We start from the raw sequence: 12,218 nt of genomic DNA, 5'->3' as shown, positions 1-12,218 counted from the left end.
AAAGTTGTGCTGTATCTTGGCTTCTGGTGGTAAATTCTAGTGCAAAAAATATTTCTATTGCAGTTTGGTCTGACTGGAAGGAGGGAATTTGAAGTATTAGATTAACTCATGATTTTTTCAATGTAGTATTATAATAAAAACCTTCCTGTTTCTAAACATAATTAATTGAATGCTTTTTTTTTATCAAATCAGCTTTTATTGCACGAATTTCTTTCTGATTTTTTTTTAATTTTTAATTTGAAATATTTTAAATAGCAAGAAGGTCACCAATAGTAATTTATATTTTTAAGTTGACTGTTTGGCTTTCAGCTTTTGTAAATGTGACCTACACTTCCTTTTACAGAAAGGAACATGTTGCAGTTTGCTGAAGACTGAAATCCGATACATACAGTTTTCATGAGGCCAGTTTGTACTTAAAAAAAAAGAACGATTGTTTTTTTTACTGCTCTTTTCCAGTGAATGGGGAACTTTTAATTTTGTTGGTTACATTTGTCTGTCTGAGCACTTGCTGCAAAATTGTGCAGCTGCAACTAAGTTTATTTATCCTGTGTACTAGTAAGTGTCATAGTCTGCAATCTTTCTTTTTGCGTTTGGAACTAGTCAAGTGAAAATTCATGCGGCTTCAAACTCATGAGCAAAACAAATGTCTGGGCTCTTTGGATCATACATCTAGCTGCTCTTTGGATTTCTCTTGAAAACACTGTGTGTAGAACTGAGTGTACAGTGTGTACACTATGTGTCCGCTGAGTGTAGTACTCAGCAAGCAATTTGAATGGCTCCCTCAGAGTGCTGAGATAACCACATATTCTTGGCCTTCAAATACCTTCTCAGCTTTCACTTTTATGGTACACCCCTAAAAAACTTCTAGACAATGCCAGTAGTTGGAAAAGCTCACCTGGGAGAGAATGCTTTGTGAGAGCAGCAGATATATCAATAATGGAAATCATCAGCCCTCACACAGGCAGAAAGTGTAAAAGGAACACCCAGTCAGAACCTTTACAATTGTGAGGTTTTTCCAGTATTGCACATTTCAGAGGAGAACAGGAGACCTTGGAAGTTATAGGATGTTTGGAAAGGATCTGGAGACACAGTGTGGGGTTTAGGAGTGTATAGGGAGGATGGGTAAATCAAGGCGGGAGATAATGAGATTTTGATTGTCTGGGTGGAAGGAGAAGCTAATGAAGAAGGAAAAAGTGGAGGTATTGATTTCACTGCAAGGATGAAGTAAAACCTCTATCCAAATTAGGGGGTAGGTGAGGGGGTCAGCAATATTCAATAGAAGGCCCAGGATTATTTTGGTGTTTGGATTTTGTCAAGGAAGCTGACAGAGAAAAGATATCAGGGAGATGGGGAATAGACTGTTTGGATTTGCTTTCTGAAAACAAAAATCGGGAATGAGAGAGAACATTCCAAAGGCTGAATACCTGGAATAGGTTGTCTCTGGGATTTTCACAGGCTATGTGGAAAAAGAGAGCCTCTTAAAGAATGAGAAGGAGCTGACTGAAAAAGAACTAGGAAATAAATTGGCACAAGCTTTATCCATAGCAGAAAGAACTTGATAATGTCAAAAGCAGGAAAGTGGTGAAGTTGAGAAGATGTGATTTTTTTGAATTTGTAGTGATTGCTGGAGTACAATGATTGGAGCAAGTGGTTTCAGTGGAGTGAATCTTCACCCCTGGTTCACCATTATAGTTGTGCTGAAGCAAGTGCTAGTTACATGTATGGCTAAGCAGTAATGTTCAGTGCAACTGTGAAATTGTAAGGCATGTAATCAGCAGTTATATTTGTTTACAGATACTTTAGTAACCCCCCCCAGTGGGTTGTAAATATGCATATAAAACACAATCTGATAGCATCTTCATTACCAACATTTTATTACTACATAATGCTTGATGAGAATTTCTCTTGATTTCTCACTCATTTTAATAGCACCTTACATCTTCTGCAGTTGTTTTTTTTTTTTCTGAGTAGAAATGTGCAAAATGCCACAAGGAACAATGCTGAGCTGAGAAGGAGAGTAGGCAAGATGACCTAACAGATGTTTCAGCTTCTGAATTTGAAAACTATAGAAGTCATGCAGGGCTTGGTAGCTATTAAAATTTGTTACACAAGTTTGTGATTTGTGGCTGTCTTCATGCTGCAGAATGAATCAGCAGCAAAATGTCAATATTCTTAGATTTTAATATTTTCCATAGTTCTGCCATTTATTTAACTTTTAAGCTTTTTGTTCTTTATTGTGGAACTTTTAAAATCTTAAAGCATTTTTGTTATTGTTTTCAGGTAAATTAATTTCCTACCTTTTAGTTGCTGAGGAAATAGAAATTCTTTCACTGTTGGAATCAAAGACATTACTATTTTAATGTTCCTGTACTTTTTTCCACATGAGGACTGACATGTATTTTTTTTTTTAATTTATGAAAAAATGTGGCTATTGATTCTCTATAGCAGTTAAATAGTGCATTTCAAATTGATATTCTAAACTTTGAGTAGCTGTGGTTCTGCTGCGGTCAGTGCTTTTTGGCTCAGGATCGAGCAGACACAGCCTCAGTGCTTTGGGTCCACAGAAGAAGCAGTAAAACAGGCAGACCACAATGCGCAACTTATCTGACAGTTAAATGTTTTCAAGTTCAAGAGACCTCAGATAAGCTAAGTTTTCACACCTTGTTAATCCCCTTAATTTATTACTTGATTTTCTGTTCTTGCTGCTGATAGTGCCCAAGAGCCCCATTACTGCCTAAACAGTGTAAAAATACAGACTGAAGAGTTAGTCCTGGCCCAAAGAGCTTCAGATCTGAGTATGATCTGAAGTGTAAACGGAAGCCAAAGACAGAGATGAAAGCAGAAGAGGCAGTGATCCAAATGCCATCGCCTTCATCACTGTCAAGATAGGTGTTCTAGCTACAGGAACTTTTAAAGAGGAAGAGAGGAACAGAAACAGGGCTTTTGGCGTGTGCTTCCTTCCTCGGCTGATCAGTAGCACAGCCTTATTGATAAACTTGTTTAAACTTGAGCTAGAGACAGAAGGCACTCTTCTCTGGGTGCCCTAGAGACAGGAATCTCTCTAGACCTCTTTCTTACAAATGCCAAGATGAAAAAGTTTGAATAAGACAACAGGTAATGTTATAAAGAGGAGCAAGTCAGTAGAAAGTTGCAAGACAGGATTAGAAAATGGAAAAGAGCAGTCTTCACAGCTGTCCTGGGTAACTAAGAATAAGGTAAAATGGCATGTACAAAAGATAAAAGAAAGTTCTGATCCTTGGCACATGGGATTGGGAGACAGGAGAACACATTCTCCATGGATAGGCAGGAGAGGCAATGTTTTAATTATAAAACGATGTGCAAAAGCGTGAACATGCTTTGGTTTTGTGGTTAGAGATCAGAATTGAAAATATAGAGAAGTGTGTCCCTTTGGGGACACTTGGGGAATACAGAGTTCCTGTATGTTTTAAGGAACTTGCTGTCTCTCTAGCAATGTCCAGTTACACAGCTTTGGAAGTGGCTGTTTTTTTGTGGTATATTTTCCCTATTTCGTAAGGCTGATTTTCTCTCTTTTATATTTGTTCTCATTAGATTAATCTGTATTAGTTGGGAATGATGTCACTATTTAGCAATTGTACTGGCATGATATGGCAGAATTCCTTTTTACCCTTAGGATTCAACTTCTCAAGCCTTCTGTGTGTCACTTATTTGCTTTGCAGTTCAGAAGCAGTGGAAACGTGGCCTCTCACTTAAAACTGAAGCAGCATTCTTAAGAAAATGCTCTTTTCAGTGGTGATAAGTCAAAATCCACATTGCTCACTGCAGACTTACAAAGAATGTTGTTTCTATCTGGGTCAGTACTTGCTTGAATATTTTTGAGATTGCTCTGGAAACAGTAATGGCCTTTTCATGGTGCATTTTTGGCAGCATTTGAGAGAATTGCTTGCAGACAAAAATGTTCACTGTAAGTGTAGGTTATACAGGTACATGTTTACCTCCCTAGACATTCTTGTGGTCTGCTCTGGTTCAAATGGAAGCAGTGTCACTTGACATTCCAGGATAGCTGTATCTCTGCAGTTTTACACAAGCACTGTACTCATCATGCTTGGGAAATATTTATTTCATCTCCAGGTTTATTTTAATGGCTTTTCCCTTTAATAATATAACAACATTTGGGGAGTTTAAGAAAATCCCATGTACACATGATCAGGGCAGGAGTGAAGAGAGGACCTAAATTCCTCTGCTAAATTGCTTGAAAATCACATGTAGACACTAATCCTTTTCCTTTAAGCATATGGAAGTTGTGTGGGTGGTGTTTGAAACACTGTATTTGAGATTATAGAGTCACACTTTGCTTTGATGTGTGGCAACAATAGTAAATAGATACCATCCTATATAAGTGTTTTTAAAATCTTATGTTTCAGTTAGAACACTTTAGAATTCATTGTTTTTTCAAATATACTTGCTAGATGTTCTATTGCAGAAGAAAGGGAGAGAAATAGTGTCATTTAGAGAGGCCTGTGGAGAAATGGCTTATTTTAGTGTTTTTGAAAGGAGAAATGGCTTTTTTTAGGGTTTTTGACAGGACTCTTTAAGAAAACAATCCCAGGGTAAATACCAAGATCCAGATACTTTTGTTGGTTTGAGAGATGCACAGAAAGCCTCTTAAGGAAATATTTTTCAGCATCGTTTGTTTTATTTTGTTTTCTTTCCTTGAATTGGCATGGGCTTGCTTCTACTCTAATGACGAGGAAAGGCAGTACAAGGACATGCTGTGTATAAATCGTTTCCTAAAAGATTGGCAGGTAGAGATTTGGATTTTCTTGGAAAAGGTCCTTCCATTCTTTTACTGCTGTACATCATGTACACTGTGGCTTCATATTTTTGTTTCCTTCTAAAATTATCTCTGAAGATTTTTGAGCTGATAGAGGGTTGCAATAAATTAACATGGAGCACAGTAACAGTATGTACGTGTAATTTAGTCTGATTTTTCTTTTCCTCAAATTGTGTTATAAAAACAGAGATTGTTACCAAAGCTCTGGGTATATCTGTTTGTAATGTGTGCATATGCAGTAGTGCTGTAAAATTTGGGCCTCAAATCTTTGAGGGAAGTACAGTCACTGTTTAGTACCATCCTCTCCTGTGAGAGACTCCCCAGAACATTGTCTCAGCTGGAGTCAGTCATGGGCACTTCTTCTACACAGGATAGCTTATGTAACTACAATTAAATACCTGAAATACTGAGATCTGCACTTCCTCAGTCTAATTCTGTAGACAACTAATGTTACCAGGATGTCAAATCACATCTTTCTCATGAGCTGAGGCAGAGCTGGCTGACTCATCTTCTAGACAAGTGTCCACAGGTTCAGCCTAATAGCATGAGGCATGTGGAGAATATCTGCCAGCCTCTAGTACAAGGTGTCATTAGGACCTGATGCAACAAATATTACAAAGATCCCTGAAAATATTTATAGGAGATGCCCTCTGTGGTTCAGGAGCTGAATGTGGCAGGCAGTGGTTTTCATTGCAAGCAGGATTTTATTTTTTTCTTTCTATAAGGACAGGTATTTTATACATGTAAGCATATGTATATATTTAAATAACAACCTAAATATGCTATTAACTAGGACAGTCCCAATCTCAGCCTTGATCCTGTTCTCTTTCCCCTTCCGCTGCCTTTGCCACCAACCAAAATTCAAAATAACTCTTTAGACTCAGTCATGAACAGGTGCCTTCAAAGGCTATGTGTCCCCTAAAACACAAGAAAGCAAGAGCAGTGAAATGTTAATTCAGACAGAAGCTCAACTTGCCAGCCATCTCTGAAAGCTTCTTTCATGCTTGTGACTCCTCCCAGATCTCTGCCAGAGGATGTGTTTCTCAGGGTGCCTGGAAAGGTCACCAGGTTTCAGTGATGTAGGAGCAGGAGAGGAGGACACTGCGCAAACCTTCCCCTTGTGAAGACTCAGTAACACCTGCATTTAGTGGGTGTGTGCTGTCTGCAAGGTCTCAGAGCTCAGCATATGTGTGGGTAAACTGGAGAGAGACACTGGGGGAGAAATAATCCCTGGTGCTGTTTCAAAGTATTTAGGAATGATAACTCTATAAAATAGCTGCTGAGAAACAGGAGTTAACAGGTTTCAACAACCAATTCACACCTTTATTTAAAGAAAGCAGAAGATAAAAGACCTATCCCACAAAGCTGCAGAGAAAAAAGTCTTGCTGAATTTAGTGTATTTTAAATTTGGGCCACCACTATTCCAAGCACTTGTTCTTGGAGAAATCCCAAAAAATAACTTTGGATGTTATTTCATTAGCTAATCACTCATTTTCCAGCATCTGGTTTCTGTCTTAGCCAAAGTACTAGCCAACAGAGCCCTAAAAAGATACTCTCCTGAAGCCTTTTGTTTTCTGTGTTGCTGGTGGAGTTTTGGGGGTGCAAGGTGTTAGTGAATAGATAGCCAAAGGTCCTACTTAGTAATTGCATCTAGGAAGCTGTCTTGTGCAAGGCATGAAACCAGTTGTTAAGGTGTAGTATGGCTGTGATCATATCTGATAAGTGCTCTATTGTTTTTTTGGTTCAGGGTTATTGTCTTAACCTTTAAAGAAACTCAAAGTAATAAAATTAATAGCTCCCTGCAAAGAAAACCCTAACAAATAACAATCAAACAAAAAGCTCACAAAACCCACAGCCAACCCTGAAACTTTTCTAACCCCATTTCAGCATGATCCCAGTGCTGTAACCATTTAGGGTGGCTTCTAAAGAGAATCAGAAAACATTTTGGAGCCATGGTTACAGGAGCTAAATAAGCAGTAGGTGCTTGATCTAAGACAACTTTAACACCACAAAAGCACTGACTTTTCTATTTTTTTGGTCTGAATTTAATGTGATGTTTTATTCTCTCTTTACCCTAATGAAAATTTGATCTGCATTCTTTCATAAATGGCATCTGATGTGGTATCTCTCTTCAACTCTTTGTGGTTTCCTGTTTTTCATATACAGATGAAAGTATCTGCTGAGATCTATTAAACTTCTCATTTTGTCATTTATGACTTTCTCAATACAAGCTGCATGTAACAAGTGGATTTCTTTGCACTTAGAAATGCAGTGAATATCTTATGCAATAGAAATACAGGGCTGTATCTTTAGTTATACTTAAAATTACTGCTTGTTTTAATTTAGGATAACTGCATAGTATTTTTACACAGGACAAACATAATGCAGTTGGTTTCCCCCCCATCGTACTAAGTAATTTATATTTCTGCATGAGAAAATACTTAGAAAAACTAAGCCAGTTTGAACTAATAAAATTTACAGGAAATATTACTGAGTTTGTAAGGCCTGTGTCTTTTGTTGATTTAGCAGTTATTAACAAAATATTACTGTGAATGTGTGAGATCTTGTCCTGAATAATTATGCATTGATTATATTTTGGTTAATTAAAATGTTTTTAAAATATCATATAATCTGATCTCAATGTGTGGCAGAACATTTTTAAGAGGTGTTAAGGCTTGGCAAAATTTTGATTTGACCCTAATGACACAGGAAGAATTGCTATTATTGAGAATGATAAGACAGAGCACATTAAAGTGATCAACCTCATGCCAGTTTCCAAATACAAGTACTCAGCTGGTAAAATAACTAACCTGCATTATCTTCAACTGTGCAAATAGAAACTGAATGTGACAGAACTTGGCTTTCTGTGTTAGGAAGGATAATTCTAATTTCCTGTCTATTAAAGTTAATGTAACTGTCATGGCTTATGACAGGGCTTGGACCACTCTTAGTGGTATCTGGTTGATTGCTGTCATGTTACTTGACCACTATTCAAGAGCTTTAGCTATAGCAAAAATCACATATTTGTAGATATTAAATTGATGCTTATCATTCTGGGAAGGGAGGCTGTGAAGAAAGGATTTCTTTTACAAGCATAGAGTAGGTCCTTTACATTATCTCTGAAAGGATGTGAGATTGTTTGCAACACCTGCTTAGCAGGGTATTCTGGTTTCTGCACCATTCTTTTTGTGGTACTCCTAAAGAAGCTTGAATATTTATCATTTGAAATAAATGACATTCAGCTGTGTTTAAAGGAAGGTAAGCCATTCTTGTATTTGCTTAGGCTGCTTTCAGAAAACTTAATTTGTAGGGGTTTTTTTCCTCTGTAGAGAAACCAAATTAATGTTACAGTTCACTCCTTTAAAAATTCAGTTTTGATGTGTAAATGAGGTATCAAGTCTTAAATACGTTATTTCATGGAATTTATTCTTTCTACCCATTTAACAGAACTATAGTGCCATGGAAGGTGTTCAGGCAGTGCCTTCATGAAGTTCATCAGATTAGCTCTGGTTTGGAAGCAATGGCTCTTAAATCTACTATTGACTTGACCTGCAATGACTACATTTCAATTTTTGAATTTGATATCTTCACTAGATTATTTCAGGTAAGATTTGAAAATTATAGATAATTGTGTGAATTTGAGATGCTTTTAGTGCCCTGAGGCAAGGAAGCAGATTTTTAAAAAAAACTGAAAGAACTAAAACATTGTGGTTTAGAAATAAATTGTGCATTTCTTCTAGTCCTTCAGAGGTGTTAGAGGCAGCAACACACACATCTGAAAAACTGAAAGAATCCAGCAACACCTGCTTCATTTCTGCATGCATCTAGTGTTACTACAATAGCTGTTTGCTACTTACTTATTTTTCACTATTTTTAAATGCATTCCTAGAAATGTAGACCTCCTGATAATCAGAGTTTTAGTTGTGTTTTTTGTTGTGCATTTGTATCTACATATATGAGGTGTTTCTGCAAACTCATAAGGACAGTTACATATTACTGTCTTTCAGGCTAAATGTAGGCCTAACTGCTTTTTTTATGAACATATTTTTACTATTAATGCTTATTTACAACAAGGAACTATATCTGGGAATAGCATTAATTGTATTACTATTTATCTGAAATAAGTTTTTTATGTATGTTATGTGTCTATTTTAACCTCATGTCTCTTCTACAGAACATACTTTAGGTATTTGAGTTAATACAGAAGACTGTACTGGTTTGCATACATATTAGATGTACTGTTTCTGAAATTTATCACTTTGGATATTTATTTTGTATCTAGAAACTATTGAGATATAGTTTGTATATAGAAACTATTGAGATAAAAACATTTATTTGATAATTTATTTTCTTTACCGTGGTAAACTAGTACAGAACCACAAGTTGCACTAGGGAAGGTTTAGACTGGACATTAGGAAAAGTGTCTTCACTGAAAGGATTATTAAGCATGTGGGGACATGATTTAGTGGGAGACTTGGCAGTGCTGGGTTAACAGTTGGGCTCAATGATCTCTAAGGTCTTTTTCCAACCTATAAGAATATATGATTATTCTTTAGCCAGATGGAGATATGTTCAAAATATCAACTTTACATCAAACCCTGGGTTGATGTTTGTTCTGTTTTCCACGTTGCCCTGTGCTAATTGTTGCTTAGATGTCCTAGTTTTGCTGTTATGGGAAAGGGTGCCATTATGAAGGTAATAGTAAAATCTGGCAGAAGGGGATTAATGATTTTAGTATATAGAGTTTTGATTTTGATTATCTCTTCTCCATTCTGAGTCAAAACATTGTCACAGTTGCAAATGTTAATGGTGTCAGTAATCTCTTTTTAACTGAACCACAAATATTGGTCACTTATTTTCTGTGTGAGGCTACTGCTGGTTTGATTCATTTCTGTGCCTTGTGCTAGAAGAAGGGGATCAGCAGTATTGATACATGTAAAGAGAGATGACTGGTAAGGGTTAACTTTTAATTCAGCAAAGAAGCAGAGAGATTGCCAAACAGATTAGGTGCAAAAGCTGCATAACTGTTGAACTGAACTTGCACTGAACTTGGTCTGAGAACTTCTCCCAGGAGGTTACATTTTACTTCTCTAGTTTTTAAACAGCTTCTGTAACTATGTGTGCATAACCCACTGAGAGAAAATCCCAATTAAGTAATCAAAATACTGTTTTGCCAACTGTGGGTTATGTTACAGAAAAGCTGCATTTGTAATGGTGTTTATTCACAGAAGAAAACACGACTCAGCTTTATGGAGATCCTGTGAAAGTGAAGTTGCTCCCCCTGCCTCCCCATTGTATGTATGCACAGCTTTAAGTGCTGTGTTCCCTGACCAGAGAGAAGCTTAGCACAGCAGAATATCTGGATGCTCTGCAGGAACTTCACTCTGTTGCTTTAACATCCCCTTTGGTGTGAAAATACTTCCACTGAAGAGAAAGGGAGCAAATCTTGTCCCATTTAGCACTTCTGCTCTGGTAAGACTCTGCTCACAAGGCAAGGTATGGGTTCTTGCCTTTGAATGGTTTGGGTTGGAAGAGACCCTAAAGATTATCTTGTTCCAACCCTCCTGCCATGGGTAAAGGCACACATAGTCTAGATCACGTTGCTCAGAGCTCCTCTAGCTGAAGTGTTGTGGATCAGCTTCCGTGGGCAACCTGTTGCAGTGCCTTCATTACACTTAGACTGAAGAATTTCTTCCAAATATCCAGTCTAAACCTATAGGCTTTCAGTTCAAAACCATTCCCCCTTGTCTTATCACTCCAAGCCTTGTAAAGTCCTTCTCCAGCTCCCTTTAGGTACTGCGATGCTGCTCCAGGTTTTCCCAGAGTCTTCTCCAGGCTGAATAATCTCAACTCTCAGCCTGTCTTTATAGGAGAGGCACTCCATCCACCTGATCATCCTGCAGTCCCTCCTCTGGACTTGCTCCAGCAGGTCCATGTCTTTCCTGTGCAGAGGGCCGAAGAGCTGCTGGATGCAGTTGTTTATGGGGGGGGGATGCAGTTGCTTAGGGGGTTCTCATGAGAGTTGAGGAGATGGAGAATCCCCTCCCCTGCCCTGGTGGCCACCCTGCTTTGGGTGCAGCCCAGGACACATCTGGTTTTTTGAGCTGAGAGTGCACCTTGCTGGGTTGTGTCCAGCCTCTCATCCAGCAGCACACCCAAGTCCTGCTCATCAGGGCTGCTCTCAATCCATTCTCCACTCAGCCTGCATTTGTGCTTGGGATTGCCCAATCCCTATGCAGGACCTTGCACTTGGCCTTGTTAAATTTGTTGAAAGAGCTGGCAGGATGCAGTGTTGAATCTAGGACTGGAATTATTTTTTTTTCCTCCTTGCTTTTGGAGAAATTTAAACACTTAAGGTTTCTTATGGCCTCTGTGCTGAAACCTATTCCATGTGTACAACTTGATGAGGTATTAATTTTAATTCATCTGTGTTTAGGTACTGGCTAAGTTTTGCCTGGGGAATGTAACACTCTCAAGCAGAACTGTTAGGATAATCTGCTCAAGCATGTCACACTAGCATTTCATCTCTGCCTGATTAGCCCTTAGAAGTTCTTTTAAAGGGAATTTGCAGGGCACATAATAACACAAGCCTCCTGTCTTGTGTCACTTAACTTCACCTGTCTTGATCTGAGAAATAGATTAAAAATCTGCAAACCATTCAGAGTCAGTTTATTGACTTCCCAGATGCTGGCAATGGACATTTATATATCTGTATTAATCCACTACTTTAAAAAATCATTCTTTATTTACAGTAGTGGACTATTCCATATTCTTTGAAGTGATAGCATATGAGGCATGTTTCAGTGTGTTTTCTGAAGCATTTGCTATTGAGGTTAGCAAATACTCAGGTGAAGTACCAGTATTTGTTTTGTTTTCTGGCTTTAATGCCATTATGGTGACTGATGAAATCAAGAAGTAGAAAATAAAAAAAAGAATGACAGCTCAAATTAGCAGCTTTATTGTGATTCATTTGTTAGTGTTACTTATCATTAACTATCAAAGTGCTTCAAGATGTCTCAGGCTTAACTGTGTTTTTATTAAACCATCATGGAGTCATACTTTCTAGGTTCTAACTAAATATGATGTTTAATATTTTATGTAGCTATGACTAGATGGTCTCTTAAATTCAGGGTCTTCAAAATCTCTATCCAAAAAGTTGTGCTTGGTGTTCTTGGAATATTTCTTTTGAAGGGGTATTTGTAGCAAAGTTGGGTATATAGGACAGTCCTTTGTACCATTCAGACCTAAAGCAAAAGTGTGTGTTTTTCAGCTGAAGCTAGAACACTTCAGGTGTTTCTGACTCACAAACTTGAGTTTTATTAGAAATACAGAACTACCTGGCTAAGTCCCTTTACTTGTTTCTCTTCTCTTTGTAGCCATGGGGCTCAATCTTAAGGAATTGGAA

The 12,218-nt window shown here is 37.7% G+C and overlaps 1 protein-coding gene across 1 annotated transcript in view; it reads left to right on the top strand.

The window, feature by feature from the left end:
• Window positions 1-12,218, top strand: part of CBLB (Cbl proto-oncogene B) — a 127,735-nt gene that overhangs the window by 69,784 nt on the left and 45,733 nt on the right. The window contains 3 exon segments of the mRNA XM_031060795.1: window positions 8,261-8,417; window positions 12,190-12,214; window positions 12,217-12,218. The exon segment at window positions 12,217-12,218 is cut by the window's right edge and continues 65 nt beyond it. Coding sequence (XP_030916655.1) covers window positions 8,261-8,417; window positions 12,190-12,214; window positions 12,217-12,218 — 184 coding nt within the window.

This window comes from Geospiza fortis, unplaced genomic scaffold (genome assembly GCF_000277835.1).
Source record: "Geospiza fortis unplaced genomic scaffold, GeoFor_1.0 scaffold131, whole genome shotgun sequence".
Classification (NCBI taxonomy): Eukaryota; Metazoa; Chordata; class Aves; order Passeriformes; family Thraupidae; genus Geospiza; species Geospiza fortis.
This window is presented reverse-complemented; position numbering and strand designations above follow the sequence as displayed.